The 17,929-nt window shown below is 39.3% G+C and overlaps 1 protein-coding gene and 1 long non-coding RNA gene across 2 annotated transcripts in view; both read left to right on the forward strand.

Annotated features, from left to right (window-relative positions):
* The window catches only part of LOC135776642 (uncharacterized), a 124,496-nt gene that overhangs the window by 36,296 nt on the left and 70,271 nt on the right, over window positions 1-17,929 (forward strand). The gene's annotated exons all lie outside the window — the stretch shown is intronic.
* Window positions 4,354-5,301, forward strand: LOC135776787 (olfactory receptor 52N5-like). The gene is made up of 2 exons (XM_065287705.1): window positions 4,354-4,702; window positions 4,832-5,301. Exons 1-2 carry the CDS (start codon window positions 4,354-4,356, stop codon window positions 5,299-5,301), a joined length of 819 nt encoding a protein of 272 aa, XP_065143777.1.

Below are 17,929 nucleotides of genomic sequence, written 5' to 3' on the forward strand. Positions count from 1 at the left end.
GCAAAGACGAAACTAGCTTTGCTACCTCCAGTCTATTCTCGGCCTTCTTGAGGTGACGCTGACGCTCCAACTGCTTGGGGCTTCTTTAGCTTTGAGGGATTCCTCTTGCTGTCCTTAGCCTGAAGCTTGAGCATTTGACATTCTATGTCAACACATGAATCATCTAATCATCTTCTATCTGACGTTGAACATCTTAAAGCTCCATCTCTTTAAGCTTCTCCTCCAGAATGGTGGCATGTACAGTAGATAAAGCAAGAAAGAAGGCAGAATCTCCAAAGATTGAGGTTTGCCCACTGCACTTAGATACTAAGCTTGATATGCTTCTCTTGGATGTTGTCCTCGATTTGCCACTGCGCTTGCTTTTGGAGCAAAAGCTCCAGAGGATGTATGTTTTGTTAACAGAGCTTTATTTCAGTTGCATTGCTATTTGTGTTTGTCCTTTGTTTGTGGTCTACAAGAAAGGAGATATACAATAAGAATATCAATTTAAGCTGCAAAGCTTTCTCTCCCCGAAGACATTCAACTATTTACCAACACAGCCCCATCCGTCGGTTTTGGTGGATATTTCCGAGGGCACTGGTTTGTTTCTACATGTCCCCCCCAAAAGCTCAACTCTCCCCAGTCCTCAGTGCTGTTCAAACTCTACCCCATAGTCGCCCCTTGCTTTATTATGGAGAAAAAACTGGATGACAAGCAACATCTTGGTATACTGCGACAATGAAGCAACCGTATATTGCATAAATAAAGGCCACTCTCATTCCCTCGCTTTGATGCCACTACTAAGACATCTAATCTGAATTTCAGCCTGTGATCAATTTATCATAACTGCTAAACATATTCCCAGATCCAAAAATCAAAATCGTTTTATGTTCCAGAAATTCAGAATGCTGGCCCCGGAGGCAGACCTATCACCAACCCCAGTCCCTCACTAATCTCAACTCATATTCCCATAACGCATCCTTTAAAAGCTCTCCTTGATGCTTCACTCGACTCTATTCTACAAGCAGTTTCACTCAGAACCATTCATTCATATCTAACAGCATGGAGATTCAAAACATTTCACCACTCTTATAACCAGCAATTTCCAGATTTTTCTCCTCACAATTACTTCATTTATTTCCTACCTCAATTCCGTTAAGAACCTCCAAGTAGGGTCTATTAAAGGATATTTAAGCAGCATTAAATTTTCCATAGGAACTTTCAATTTTTCATAAATTAATCCACCGTTTCCCCTCCCCTAAAATAAAAAATTCTCAAACTTCTTTTCTAATTAAAGAATCCAGCACTCTCGCCCTATAAAGCCAGATTCCAGACAACCCATTACACTGGACATCCTCACAAAAGGCATTCAAAATCTCTGCACAGGTTACCATTCAATTCATACTGCTTGTACCCTCAATGCCATATTTTACTGTCTTTTTTCGGTTTTCTGAGATGCTCCGAAATTGCAATAACCTCCAAATTCAACCCCAAAGTCCACCCGACAATCTCTGATTTGGCCATTCTTGACTGGCGATACAATCGCTTACTTGATTAAACAAAATAAGACAGACCAAGTAAAGAAAGGCTATTATATACAATTTTAATCTCCTATCCCCAATTCAACCGTATCAGGCTCTTTTTTCTTATTTTCAACTCAGGAATCAGTCTAAATCCGCACTAGACCGTCTTTTCGTCAACGACTCTTACCATCCCGTTACACGTTTTTGTTTCCAAAAACACTTAAAACGGATCCTAGCTCTTTCAGGCTTACCTGTAGAAATTTTTTCCAGCCACTCATTTGGCATCGGAGCAGCAACTACAGCAGCTTAAAAAGGCCTATCACAAAAAAAGATACAAGCCCTCGGTCGATGGTCATCAGAGCTTTCAAAAGCTACATCAGGTATAATCATCCTCACATTAAAGAAGCCCACGCAGCCCTGATCGGTTAAACAACAGGCCATAATTTCCTATACAAAAGTCACAACTCATCTTATCATTTTATTATTTTTACCTTTTTGTGAAAATTTTCTTCTCACCTTATAGCATCGGACAGGGCTCTCCTCCCGGTTTAGCAGACCCATGGCTCCCTTTGGTCGCAGGGCGAACCCGCTGTCCATCGTCTGAGCCATGCCATGCTCTGCGTCGGACGGGGATTTCCCGGTGCAGCAGAGCCGCTTGCTCCCTTCGGGCACAGCAGGAGTCCTCCGTCCGACGCGTCAACGCACTTCAATCACATGGCTATTCAGGATCGGATAGGGCTCCCCTCCCAGTGCAGCAGACCTACGGCTCCCTTCGGTCGCAGGTCAAACCCCCCATCTGTCATCTGAGCTATGCCATGCTCTGCGACGGGCGGGGATCACCCTCCCGGTGCAGTAGAGCTGCTGGCTCCTTTCGGGCATAGCAGGACACCTCCATCCGATGCATCAACAGCACTTCAATCACATGGCTATTTAGCATCGGATAGGGCTCCCCTCCCAGTGCAGCAGACCCACAGCTCCCTTTGGTTGCTGGGCGAACCCCCGTCTGTCATCTGAGCTATGCCATGCTCTGCAACGGTGCAGCAGACCTATGGCTCCCTTCGGGCGCAGCAGGAGCCCCCCGTCCGACGCATTAATCTGCCCACAGCATTTAGGCGCATAGCATTCGTGCTCCTCTTCTAGCACAAGTAGGGCTTGTCAGTCCAAAGTTGTGAGCGTCAGCTTCCTTTGGGGAGATCTCCGGGTTTGGCCATACCCCGGATTTTGAGTTAGAGCTTCACTCCGGATCCAGAGCCCTCCCCCAGGACAGCACCCAAAAAATACGCTTACTTTCGCAATCAGATTAGATGTAAGGGCGAACTCGTGAAATATAAGAATAAATCAATCTTTTATGACAATTGGGTTCAAAATTATATTGCTTTTTATTGCTTTTTTATTTCTGAATTTTTTAAGAAATTTAATATTCAAATATTGCCAAAAGAATAAAGTATTATATTTGATGCTTTTCCAGCAGTTTTTTTTAAAGACTATTACAGGGTAATACAGTTTCTAATAAGAAATTGACCTTTCAAAAAGAAATTCTCTTTTATGGGATTGATATTAAAGATTTCAAATGTAATAACAGATTTAGAAGCTTGATTCATCATCCTGTAACATGTAGAAGCAAACAATATTGGGGAAATATTTTTTGTAATTTGAAAAGGCCTTTAGTTTGGACTTAAAATAATAAATACAAACAAAGTTACTGAGGTTTATTTAAAAATTATTAAAATTATTTAAAATAGTTATCTAATTTACCCGACGAACCAATTCCTGCAAAAATACAAAAGGGATCTTTCAGACTCTTGTGTATTTTGTAATATTAACAAAGAAACTATTGTACATCTTTTCTTTGATTGCATATATACTCGATTTTTTAATTTATTATTGATATTGAACATTTATTTGAATCATTCTGCAGAGAGAAAATCAAAATACAGATTTTTTTTTATTACATTCATAAATGCAAATGGGCTCGGATTGAGCCCAATATTACCCAATTTAAGGTTCAGATGAAAATTTATTTTGAAACCTTGAAAGGACTTTCAAATCGTAAAGCTACCAAAACTATGGCATATTACAATTCTTTTAAAATGAGGAATTTAACGCATTGTATTGTATACCCTTTTTATTTATTTAATTTTGTAAAATATCTTTTTTATTTATATTTTCTTCTTTAAATTGTATTCTTTTTACTTTAAATGTTATTTGTAATCTTTGGAGTAATTTAAAATCATACACAGCCATCAAAAGCTGATTGTAGACAAAGTCTTCTCTTGGGGTATGTTGATGAAATAACAGAAAATCTTGTGTGTATGCAATGCACATATAAAATGGACACATGAAGTAAGATCTATTCAGATGTGAGGTCAAGAGAACAGTAAGTAGGGATGCAAGCTTTGTGCCAATACAGAGACTATTATTTAATGTGACTGCAGGGTATCAGTAATTTACATTGGTAAACAAAATTATAGGAAAATTATGGGAATTTTATGTTGTATTATCAGCAACCACTAAATATGACTTGTTCACTGAGAATAATATTGTGTGAGAGTTGCTATCTATGGCAAATATTCATCTTAAATAGTTTAATATTTTAGTTGTTTCTTCAAAGCTGATTTATTTTTTAGCTGAGGATTTTTCTCAAAAACACTAAGTTCCTCAAGAAAACAAGCAGCTTCTTAATATGAAAATTCTGGTTCTTTCTGTAGTATTGTATGTATTTAGTATTAATCAATTATATTGATTTTTACTCCTAAAAATAATGTTTGAAAACATACTTTTGCAACATGCAAAGCATTATAACATGATGTGGTTATTTTGCAAATGTCTCACTTTATCTCTCTGCTCACAGATGGACAACATGACATTCAGATACAACATACTCTTAATGGAGGGTATTAAAGTTACACCTCAGTCCGGCCATATTGTCTTTATTCTTCTTTTGATTGCATATGTATTAATAATGATATCTAACATTGGAATTTTGATTCAAATATCAACAGAGAAAAGTTTGCATCAGCCCATGCACATTATTTACTGCAACTTACCACTGAATGATATACTTGGGACAACTGTTATCATTCCACGCTTGCTGAAGGATATTTTATTGGATCCCTCTGCACGCTACATCACATACGTGGAGTGTGTTAGTCAAGCTTTTTTGGCACATTTGTATGCAACAGTAGGCCATACTGCGTTGATAATCATGGCATTTGACAGATATGTGGCCATATGCAATCCATTACGATACTCATCGATAATGACCAGTAAAATTATTGTAAGATTAACAGCTGGAGCCTGGGGTGTTGCATTAGTGCTGGTGGGAATTCTGCTCAGCCTGACTATACGTTTGTCTCACTGCAGATATGTGATCCAGAATCCCTTTTGTGATAATGCTTCACTATTTAAACTGTCCTGTGAAAGTGTGGTGATCAATAATGTGTATGGATTAACTTTTACTGTGCTTTTACACACCTCTTCAATGGGGACTATGTTCATTACATATCTTAAAATAGCTATGGTATGCATAAAAAGCAAAAACAAAGCAATAAACAGCAAAGCCATTAAAACCTGCTCAACACATTTGGCTGTTTATCTAATAATGATGATTTCGGGATATGTCACAATATTTCTCCATCGTTTCCCTGAATACACAGACAGTAGGAAGACTTCCAGCATAACCTCTCTTATATCTCCATGCTTGAATCCCATAATATATGGTTTCCAAATTAAGGAAATAAGACAGATGATTTTACAACTTTTTAAAAGAAAAAAAATCATTCAAATTCAATGTAATTAACAAATGCTAATTGACTAATAATTTTTATATTGTATTAATAGCTGGAAGCATTAGTTACAATACATGTTGTTTATCTTTCCCAAACTTCAGCTCTTTTCTACTTTTACACTAAATATGGTTTTGCAGACTATATGGTTATTGTTGTCTTTTTAGATAAAATGTTTAATGCTCACACATTTGGATAAAATTGTCTGACAAAAATGTAAATGTAACTGTTGCAGTATATGAACACAACATAAAATCATATAAAGACCATTAAAGAATAGACACTATAGACAATTGACATTCAACACTGTAAATCTGCTTTCTCTTGTACTGTATTTGATTTTTTTACCTCTAATATAGATTTAATGATAAATGTGCAGCTTATATAAAGTATTTACATTTAATTTGTTTATTTAATTCAATCATCTTTTTTTTTTCATTATGTAAATTCACATGTGTGCAAATAAACAATGATATGCCTACAATATATTTGGTGCATTATAAGTGAAAGTAAATACCACTTTTATATTAGATCAGAATAAATTGGTGTAATTATGCATATAAGAGACAATAAAAAAGGAATAAATCATAAACATAAATACTAATATATGTTTACAATGTGCAAACATGTTATGAAAGACATACTGTGACTTATTGTGCATCTCAATCATCTCCCTAGTTCAGTAGTCCCTATTCAAAGAGTCACCGATTCCTTCAATCCCATCAGTTCACTAAAAAATATTTGTTTTCTTAAAAATCCCAAAATGCACCCTCAAATAACCAGGAGCACTGCTGCTCTCTCTGTTTAGCTACATACTGAAAACTATGTGACATTTTCTGAAGCCTTCAGATCAAAATCACCCAAGCCAACTCAATAAAGGTTGTGAAATGGGGTTTAATTTTTGACGAATGTTTATAATATTTTATATAGAAATATGTAAATTGCTAGAGTGGGTAGGGTAAACAAGCACACAATCTTGTTCATATTTAAACTAACCATTCAGCGAAAATGTTGCACTGATATGGTATTTTTCAATAATTTAACCAGCATATAAATAGTCAGAGAGATGCTTGAATAGTCACAATGTGGGATAATCAGTCATCGTGGTAATTAATGTGTAGTGAGCCAGTGTCCTTAACAGTGCCTAAACACTTGTATATGATATACTGATTCAAAACCTAGAAGGCAGACTGAGTTTTACCGTTTGTCTGAGTGTAGGTTACAGTTAAATGAACTCTTTCCCCGCCATTGACAAGTTTATTTATTTATCTGACGCTTTTATCCAAAGAGACCGACAATTCAAATATGTCAGAGATCTCATGTCTCTGGAGCAGTTAGGGGTTAAGTGTCTTGTTCATGGACACAATGGTGTGTCACAGTGGATTCGAACTCAGGTCTCTCACACCCAAGGCGTGTGTCTTATTCACTGCGCCATCACCACCCCTAGTGGTGACAAGTTATGTCGTCAATTAAGTGTCAGGGATGACAAAGAGACTCAAGTGCAGGAAAACAAAATAAATCCTTTATTTAGAAAGAGGAGAAATCTCCCAAGACAGAAGGTAAATAAAACTTGTGGTTCTTGACCCACTGACCAGTCTATCTGTGTCTCGGCTCCTGGTGAGGTGGATAGGAATTCCAACACGGCTACGTGGCCAACTGGTAGTCCAGTGTACGGCAGCGCCTGATGGAGATAAAGAACAGAGATGTAGTAATCCTCCATGGGGGGCTAACCTCTGCGCCGGCGGAAGTCCCGGATCAATGACTGGTCTAAGATGTCCTGGCCCGGAATCCACGATCTCTCCTCAGGACCATAACCATCCCAGGCCACTAAGAACTGAAAGCCCCTGCCTCGACATCGTTTGGCCAAGATGCTACGCACCAAAAAGGCGGGAGCACCATCCAGGAGGAGAGGGGGGAGGGCCAGGTAGGGAGTTGTGACCATACTCAATCCAAGGTAATTGTTGGGACCAGGGGCTCTGACTTTGGGATGCTTGGCAGCGGGGAGCTCGTTTGAGATCCTGGTTGGCTCATTCACACTGTCCATTGGTCTGCGGATGAATACCAGACGACAGACTCCCAGAGGCCACAATCTGTCGACAAAACTCCCTCCAAAAGTGAGACATGAATTGGGGACCCCTCTAAAAACTAGATCAACCGGAAGACTATGAATGCGGAAGACTTTGTTAATCATGATCTCAGCTGTCGCTATGGCAGTGGGGAGTTTGGGCAAGGGAATAAAATGAGCCGCCTTGGAGAAACGGCCGACAACCATCAAAACAACGTTATTGTCTTTAGAGGGGGGTAGGCCAGTGACAAAATCTAAAGCAATGTGTGAGCAGGGATGGGAAGGAATGGGTAAAGACTGGAGCAGACCAACAGAAGGCTAATTAGAACACTTGTTCTGGGAGCAGACTGAACAAGCCAACACAAACTGCATAACATCGACCTGCATGACAGGCCACCAGAAATGCTGGCAGATGGCTGCCAACCAGGGGCGTCGCTAGACCCCTTTTACTGGGGCACGTGCCCCAGTGTAAATCTTTTGTGCCCCGGTGTAAATCTCAAGTTAGATTTTAGCAGTTAAGTAGTTCAATCCTTAAGACAATCGCGGCAAAAACTGATCTATTTGCAATGTAGTTTTTCAATTTACGTTTGTAAAAGCGACGAAGCAGTCGCATTCACGCGTACATGCACGTATCCATGTCCGTGCGCGTCTTTCAAAAGGTGATGCCACGCGAGTGAGTTATAGCTTACGAAAACATGACGAGACTAAAGTAAGTTTCTAAATAATAATGCTAATCTTACTTTGACTCGATCATATTGGCTTATGTGATGGACATCAGAAATGTTTTGTGCAAAGCAGGGAAAGGGAAGCAGAAATGAGAGATAATGAGTTTAAGGGAGGTAAGACAAAGTACATCCTCACCCTGTCAGGTCTTAAACATTAGCGGAAAAATCTCAGGAAAACCTCTCTCAAGTCTATAGGATTGCATTGTTGCTAAGAAAATCAACAGATGTATGTGTTATACTGTTCTGTATTTTCAGATATGAAATTAATATTTAGTTTACTTATATTTAACTCTAGGACACTAACTTACATAACAGTTAGCAGTAACTATGACTGAGATTATTTAGTATAGAAGTCATAAAAAGACTGGTTTCTAAAATTATTCTCGTAAAAATAAGTTATTAATCATTGCTATCATTGTATAATGTAGAAAATATTTCTTTGCTTTCATTATTTCCAAACTGGGTCTTTCGCAGTAACTGTTGCACTGTAGAATAGTGGGTTAAAGGTGCAATTTGTAAGATATTTGCAGTAAAATCTCCAAAAACCACTAGGCCAGTGTTTCATGAGAAAATTTCCATTCAAAACATTGACACGGTGTCAGGGTTTGAGACAGAAGAACTAGGGATGGGCGGATCGATCCTAAAGTATCGATATTTCCGATCCTGCCTTTGTATCAAAAGGATCGATTCTCAAGTACAAGTATCGATTCTATTTGTTTGTTTGTTTTTTAACAAGTGATTTGAGAATTTTTTGTAATAGTTGGACGCTGTTTTGTATATAAATAGACTTAAATCGTAACGTCAGTGGGAACTATCTTCTTCTGCTGTATTACTGCGTTTGCTCATTCAGTCTTATCTCCTTCCGCTGTATCACGCGTTTGTTCGTTCGTTCGTTCGCTCATTCAGTCCCATCTCCTTTTGCTGTATTACAGCGTGCGTTCATTCGCTCAGTCACTACCAGCACACTCAGTCGGCGCAGGCAGGTTTAAAAAAGGGTTTTAAGTGCATTGTTGCATTCAGTTAATAATGATGAAGCCTCGTGTGACATTTGCAATGCAGCCTCACAGTCATCCCTGGTTTGATTTTTTAGTGCATTCCAGTAACTTTTATCAGGGTCTTGTTTTATTTTTAAAATCAGTAGACTTTATCAGTCAAAGAAAAAACAGGCTCAAGAGGAAAATTTAAATTTCAACATTCACTTGTTTTATCTCAAAAACGTATAAAGGGAAGAAATGTCGTAATAATGTGCAGTGCAAAAAGGTGTCATGTATATTATTTGATATTAATAATGATGGCTATCAAAAGACCCCATAAAATCACTTTAATAAACTTTAATACATACATAAAAATAATACATAAAAGTATCGGAATCGGTATCAGAATCGGCGATACTTGTCTTAAAAGTACTTTGTATCGGATCGACAAGAAAATAACTGGGATCGCCCATCCCTAAGAAGAACCCAATCGCAGACAATGACGGGGGTAAACAGAACACTTTATTTGACTCACAAGAAAAAAAAACCCTCGTGGGGGCAAACAACATAAAACTAAGACAAACTTGACACTGAACACGACTTTGACTAGACCTAGATATTTAACTGGAAAGCACACAACTGACATTCAGGAACAATACAAAAGATCCAGCACAGGACAAAAGACAAGAGGGAATTAAATAAGGAAAACTAAACAAGATAACAAGGTATGGACAGGTGAAGGGAGTTAACCAATAATTAATTATTAACGAGGAGACAAGGGGGCGGGGAAATAAACGAGACACAGCAGCACACTACCCAAACAAAAGGCCATGTGCTGCCACACAAAACATGGGTACTGCCACGATCCTGCCCCATGACCATGAACAACTATGAACTATTATGAAAGACTGGCAGGATCATGACACACGGGGCAGTGCAGTCTTCTGTCAATGACGTTAATATCCATGTGACCCTTTGTCACCGCCTTTACTGACGTAAACCACATGACAACAGTGGTCGAGCTCGAAAAAATAAAATGGCGGCCAAGGAAGCAGCTGGAGCACAAATTTAGTGAAAATAAACGTATATTTTCACTTTTTAAGCATTTTAATTGCATTTCTAGCGAGAAATTAGTATTGTAGTTTTCAAATATGTGATTAGTTATCACAAAGGCGCTCTCTGTTTATATTTCAAACACGCTGCCTTTGAAGTGCGTCAGAAAGCCTTTCTCTGAGCGGCCTTCAGGCCTCCAAGGCCGAAGTCATTTCCTCAAGAGGCAGCGAGGCAACAAGTCCTCACTGCCTTGAGTTTTCGGACGCAGCGAGCCAGTGTTGTGGACAAATGCGGAACTATGCGATAGCGCCTGTCGGGCTACGCGCTTGCTTATGAACTTATGGATATCTCTGTACCGTCTGCCGCTGGTTGTGTCAGCTCCTGTAAGCGTACGGGCAACCAAACGACCCAAGAAGAGTTTGGAACAAAACGAGGGAGGATCAATTTGTTGTTGCATTATCTGGCTGGAGAGAGCTTCACGACAACATTTAACTAGACCGAGATTCTGATCCTGCTTGTGTTTTACGCGATGGGTGAGTTGTTTTGATTCGTAACCCTTCAAAAAACGTATGCTATTATATTGATCACAACATTAGTGTGTAGATTGTAATCAGCGCCAGTGGCGAAGCCAGAAATGTTTAAGTGGGTGGGCCTTTATAAAACAGGGTGGGCAAAGCATAGAATGTACATAAACTGGGGGCGTGCACAACAAAGTTTTTACGCCCGTGGTGGGCGTATGTTTTTTTCCCCAATGGAAGCATGGCGTTTTTCAAACAGCCAGCAGCTGTCAATTTATTGAAAAAGCTCAGCTCGTCAATGTAAGTTCTCACACGGCCGTTTAATCACAGTGGACGAAGGGCGGGACAAATATCACAACAACCAACCGGCTCACAGCTCAAGTATCACAGCAACCAAAGCGCTAGGCTGAAAAAACAGCTGGTATTTGGCATCCTCCAGGCGTTTTCAGCCGCGTTTAAAAACGTTGGTGTGCACGCTACCTAAGCCAAAATTATAAAACAACTTATAAATAACCAACAGTAGCTTGTCTACAGTATATGGGCAGGTGGGGCTGTGCCTGTTTTATACAGTCTATGGGCAGTGCAACACCAAATTATTAATCCACTTGAAAACACAGCACTCAATATAAACTGGATTAGTAAAGGAATTAGTTGTTACGTTATTTACGTTACGTGAACATAGTTCCGTTCAATGATTTGTCATTCCTCGTCAGCAAAATGCATGACGTGAAAGCGTCATAGGATACGACAGATTCAACAGGTAACGTTAGTGATTTGATTTTACTAAAGAACTTGTTTGAGAGATTGTTATTTAATGAGAAAATGGCCATCAAACAACATAGCGCAATAAAAAATTGCATGTGTTGTCATTTAAGTGTACATTTTATTCCAACAACAGTAAATCATACAGCCTATGACACAACACAGAGTCTGCCCCCTTAAATAGTTGACTGGAGTAATACTCCTGACTATAAACTGTAAATAGTAATGACACCACTATAAACATTAAGAAAATGTCTGAACTCACCTTTAGATGTCCTATTGTATTAGTCTGAGACGGGGCTTCTGGTTAAAGATGTAGAAAGTCTCGATCATAATAACAAAGTCCAATATCTTTGATTATAACATGTCCCTTCGCGCAAAGAAAAGCAGAAATACATTTCTCAGACGAGCATTTATCATCGATGAGCGTAACGTTATATGTTTTATACAGTATGTGGTGAAGAACAGTCTTTGACACAGCATGACGTCTTATCAAAGTAATAAGTGCTCGTTTCATTTTGACGACGTTTGAAAGATGTCCTCAGTAATCCAACATTTCCATGAGTGATGTATAGTCTCTGTCTCCAAAAGTAAACAGGCATAAGCAGATGTCATCGTGGAAAGGCTGTTAAACGCGATGATTTGCGACTTGCTATTTTCAAATTCAGTTCAATCGCGCGTAGGCGGAACTAACAATGACTGACGAATCATATTCAACGTTTCATGTTGACAAGCGTGTGCACCAATAGGGTAAAAGAAAACTGCGAAACTGCTTGAACATGCAAACTTGCACTTATATTTTATATTTTAATTATATTTATAATTGTATTACATATATGAAATTATAGTGTTATAAGATGTCTATTCGTAGTACTATTATTTATTTTTGTTAAATTATTTACACATTTGTCTGGAAAATGGCCTTCTGATTGGATGGGCCACAACTCAAAGTGGGCGGGCCCAGGCCCGGCCAGGCCCACCCGTAGCTTCGCCACTGATCAGCGCGTCTTCCCGCGGACGATATGCACATCAAACGTATTGTACAGCAATATAAATGGTCATTTTAAGACACTTCACAATAAGATTTGTACTGTCAATACATTATGTCAAAAATCATTGTAGATTGTAAGTTGAAAACTTAATTCAGTGCTGTGTTTACCATCGAATTTGGACTAATACTGTAATATCAATATGACTAACAATTTCGTTTTGAACATCACATATAAACTTACATAATGAAATAAACGATGTCATCAAACGCAACATTTATAAGACTTGATTACCTAACGTGATTTCTCGTTCACGTCTGATTGATGGCCATCAGTGGTTGAGTTAAAGACTACAAATCCCATAATTCCACGCTGCTTCAGAGCGTCAGTAAACAACATCATTGTTATTGTTTGATCTGGCGCCATCTAGCGGCGAAAATAATACAAACTGCATCTTTAAGCAAAGGACATTGTATGGATGTGTTGCACACAGCAAGCTTTCAAAAAAGTCAGCAAAAAATGGGGGGCCTGTGCCCCAGTAGAGCTTTATGTCTAGCAACGCCCCTGCAGCCAACGTTCTGCGATCTCCTGGATGACAGACCAATTTGGACTCATGACCCCACCGGTGGACCTTAGACCGCAACACAACAGGGACAAAGAGCCGACCCGCTGGACACTTCTTGGGTAGGGGGGTCAGAGGGGTCGACCCGCTTCGACCCCTCTGCGGGCCTCCCTTACCCGTTCCTCCACCTCCCAGGTAAGGGCACCGACTACCATTCCCCAAGGTAGAATTGCTTCGGTGGAATACTCCCTCCCCTGAGAAGTGAACAGATGAGAGAGGGTTTCAGGCTTAACATTTTTAGAACCTGGCCGTTAAGACAGGATGAAATAGAATCTGCTAAAATAAAGTGCCCAACGATCTTGGCGGGAATTAAGCCTCTTGACCGAGCAGATGTACTCCAAATTCTTGTGGTCCATTAAAACCAAGAAGGGTTGTGCCGCACCCTCCAGCCAATAACCCCACTTGCCCAAAGCCAATCTGACCGCCAACAACTTCCTGTTCCCTATATCATAATTGTGTTCAGCTGGATTAAGGCGGTGGGAAAAATAGACTCAGGAATGCACCTTCCCGTCTTTAGAGGATCTTTGTGAGAGGACTGCACCAACTACAACCTCGGAAACGTCCACCTCTACAATAAACTGGAGAGCAGGATCTAGAATAGAAAGCACAGGAGCAGAAATAAAACTGAACTTGAGTTTACCAAAGGCCTCTTAAGCCTCATTATTCCACCTAAACAAGATTTAGAGGATGTGAGCACCATAAGCGGCCAAAGTTTCTGATGAATCTCCGGTAGAAGTTGGCAAAACCCAGAAACCGCTGCAGAGCCTTTCTAGAGTCAGGAATAGGCCAGTTAGCTACAGCTCTCATTTTTCCAGGATCTGGTCTGATTTCCTCCACCGCTATGATGTGCCCCAGGAACGAAATCGACTCCTTGTGGAACTCGCATTTCTCCGCTTTGACAAAGAGCTGGTGCTCTAGCAGCCGTTCCAAGACTCTGCGAACATGGTGAGCGTGTAACTGTCTGGATGGAGAAAAAAATCAAAAAGACAAATGTATTAATCATGTCTCTCAGCACGTCATTGACCAGAGCCTGGAAACCGGGGGAGCATTAGAAAGTCCAAAAGGTAAGACCAAGTTTTCAAAATGTCCAGTGGGGGTGTTAAATTTCCACTCATCTCCCTCCCTCATTTAGGTGATAAGCGGAGGTCTAGCTAAGTAAAGACCTTAGCTCCCTGCAAGATCTTGAAGGCTAAAGACATGAGAGGTAGAGGATACCTGTTCTTTATAGTAATGTCATTCAAACCTCGATAATAAATACATGGCCACAGGGAGCCATCTTTCTTCTTGACGAAGAAGAAACCTGCACCAGCAGGGGATGAGGAGGAATGGATTAGCACGTCTTTGAGGGATTCTTGAACATATTTCTCCATAGCCACATGTTCTGGACTAGACAGAGAAAATAATTGACCCCTGGGTGGAGAAGTGCCTGGAAGGAGATTAATGGCGCAGTCATAGTAACGGTGAGGAGGAAGCGAGGTAGCCCGGACCTTGTAAAAGACCGACCGAAGATCCAGATACTCCTCGGGCACTCTGGCAAAATCCGCCATTTTGGCCTGCAAAACAACAGAAGATATGGATGAAGAAAAGATCTGTCCCATTCGTATTCCCCAATCTATAAATGGGCCTTGGCTTTTGCCAGACAGGAGATGCCAAGATGACCAAAGTCCTCGCACCAGACGATCCTGTTTCTGCTGTGGAGTAAGTCATAGACGAGAGAGCTGCATGGGTTCAGGATGTGTAGGCAGCGGTGGTGGGAAAATAGTGGCAGATGGGGTCAGCTCCTCCCTCCTCCATAACACCGCCTCGGAGGGTCGATGTTTGTTGCGTTCCAGACATCTCTCAATGCTAAAGCAAGGTCAATGAGCGAGTCAAGGGTGCAAGGAAGCTCACTACACATTACCTCCTCCTGAATTGAGTTATTAAGTCCCTCCAAGAAACACAAGGCCACTTCATTCCAGTCACAGGAGGCTGCCAAAGTCTTAAAAGCAATGGAAAAATTAGTCACTGAAAGTGACTCCTGTGAAAGTTGTATCAAACGAGCGGATGCTTCAGAGGCATAACGACGGGGCTGATATGCAAAAACCAGAGAACATTAACCCTCTGGGGTCTAAGGGGTTTTTAGGGCCCTGGGTAAGTTTTGACATGCACTGACATTTGTGCTTTTTTCAGTTGCTTAAAAACATATTAATGGCAAAAGTCTCATAACACTGTGTTCAGCACAAACAATATTATATGATCAACATGTATGTACATGTTTGTATTTTTAAGAGAAAAATGTTTATGCGTAGTTTTTGAAAAAGCAAATTTTTTTAAGTCACTGATATAAGTCCACAAAACTCATTCTAAACATTTTTCCCAAGACTTTTAAAAACAGGATCTAGAAGTCTAGAGTTTTTTCTTCAGAATTATGTGAAAATCATTCTGCCTACTCATTCACATAAAACAATTGATTTACAATTTCTAAGACACTTTTGCTTGAGAAAGGCCGTATGCGTGGAGGCGGGAAAGCTCCTGAATAATTCTGAATATATTTATTTATTTATATAGAATAGCAATTCAATTCATGTGTATGTCTATGTATTCTATATCATGAGTCTGTCTATGAGGTTAGAGGGTATGTTTTGTTAATTGTGGTATTTCGTGTTGTTAGTGTAAACAGGAGTTTGTGTTGTTTTCGTTCATTTTTGTGATGACTGATTTATGTTAACTGATTCGTTCATTATTGTGATGTCTGACTTATGTTAATTCATAGTTAAATGTTTTGTTTTGTCTCATTAAGCACTGTTGGTGACCTGGTAAGGGACTACAGATGTAAAATAGCCTGGGGGCTAATTCTGGCATATTCATATGGCTGAAAAGCTACTATGTTTCTTAATATGTATTGTCCCTTTTAAATAAATTAAATAAAAAAATAAAATAAAAAAAAATAATCTGTGATTGACAGCTGGAGAACAAAAGAGTTGCATAATGAGCCACATAATGATCCTTGTAGGAATGTTCAACAATGTAACTTTCTCTGTAGTAAAACCATGATAAGGTTTACTTGGGAATTTATAACAAAAAAATTCAATAGAATGTAAACACACACACAAACACACACACATTAAATATATATATATATATATAGAAAAAATTTCTATTAATTTCAAAGTATACCTTTAAAAACCATGGTAAGCATGGTAAAGGGTACTGTTTGGCCATCGTAATGAACACAGGGTTAGTTTTTGGTTGGCCAGCGAGAGGTTTACTTTTGTGCAGTAAAAAGCTCAAAAGAAGAAGAGCCTATCATTGTCTGGACTCTTGTTTGTGTTTCTGTAATCATTATAGTAGAAACACAACAAGGAACACATGTGATAAACTTATCAATGTTTGTTTACAGCCGCCGCCATTACCTCACGTGTTTATCATGAAAGCAGTGAATGTGTGCACACGCGAGTGATCCTGTGTATTATAAACTTGCTGTGCGGAGATATGCACTTAGACGCAACTAAATAAGAATTGCAGTGTTTGCAATCGTGTATTTTATAAGAATACCAAAAAGCGTGTCAAGTTTCCTGACTCGTGTCTTTGTGTATGTGCATACGGGTGTTTGACGGAAAGACAGAGAAAACACTCGCGTCAGTGATTGACAGCATTATTTTGTTTTCCTCCAAAAGTATAAGCATAAGATTTAAATTTATAGATTTACCTGTTTCTCTGAAGGTTATTGAGTCATTTAGTGCTGGGCAAAGTGAATGACGGATTTGACAGACAATCGCAGATTTTTTGAGCTTTTCCGCCACATATCCCTCTAATAGATCATTGACACTCTAACTATGGTCTCTTGATTAACCTATCAACCCTATAAATCAATAAAACCCGGTACATTTGTTCAAAGCCTTTATAGAGCTTCATCCGACACTGTGTGTCCAGCTCCTCTTTCCACCCTAAGTCCTCTTAACGAAAAATTGCTTAAGCAAATCAGTACTTACCAACAACTGTAAAAGTAATTACTTAATATTTGTACCAGTATTTAAAGGTAGGGTAACACATTTTGAAAAATGCTAACGGTAGCCGCCTAGCAATGAAATCCCGATCCCACCCTCAAGTCAAATCGCCATCCAAAGTCACGCCTCTTTCAAAACACATGAACACGCACAGATCAGACGGTCACGTCTCATTTCTCATTCACCAGTGAGAAACTTTGCAGTACAAAGTGAATAACACTTCCAAAATAACCAACATAAACAACTGGTTTACATCAGAATTAGTTTAAGCACACGTTCGGTTGTGTAGACGTAGTAACTATATTGTTATGCTAATCCGTAAACGAAAAGTTTGCTGTTCTCGCTGTTTACAGACAGGAGGTGAGCGCACGTGAACGCGCCGATGATATATGGTGTCTGCGTGCACTCGCTGCGCGGTGTGAATTCAAATTACACTTACGTATGAGGGACAAAAAAGGAAACGTCCGTTCGGACCGAAATCTATGATTTGTTGAACATTTTTTGGTCCTACGCCTTTCACAGATGACATAAATTTCTACAAATACATTTAAACTTAACACAGTGATTGCGATCAGGATGTGAGGAGACTTTTAACCAGCATAACTAAAAATGTTTCAGGATCAAATCTGTTACCCTACCTTTAATAAATACTTATTAGTTATTAAGTGGTCTCCCATTTTCTCTATTTCGTTCTTCAGTTTATTGACAGCGCAGTCTTCGGGCAACAGTGTATTTTTAAATAGTTTATTGCAATATTTAAATTTATTTAAGTCATGACTGTTTAAAACATACTTGACATCACATTTATGATTTTATGGTAAAATTACACTTTGCATCAATCCACAAGCATTTAAACAATGCATTGTCAATTTAATTAATGAAAGTAACAGTCTCCACATTGAATAGCATGAAGAATGAGATTTCAGCACACAAATTAGCCAAAAATCT

Source organism: Paramisgurnus dabryanus, chromosome 18 (genome assembly GCF_030506205.2).
Source record: "Paramisgurnus dabryanus chromosome 18, PD_genome_1.1, whole genome shotgun sequence".
Classification (NCBI taxonomy): domain Eukaryota; kingdom Metazoa; phylum Chordata; class Actinopteri; order Cypriniformes; family Cobitidae; genus Paramisgurnus; species Paramisgurnus dabryanus.

Excerpts from the sequence above, each read along its gene's own strand:
- LOC135776787 (XM_065287705.1), top strand. The coding sequence starts at position 4,354 with ATGGACAACATGACATTCAGATACAACATACTCTTAATGGAGGGTATT. Across the intron at positions 4,703-4,831 it reads AGTAGGCCATACTGCGTTGA|TGCTCAGCCTGACTATACGT; the intron begins TAATCATGGCAT and ends TGGTGGGAATTC.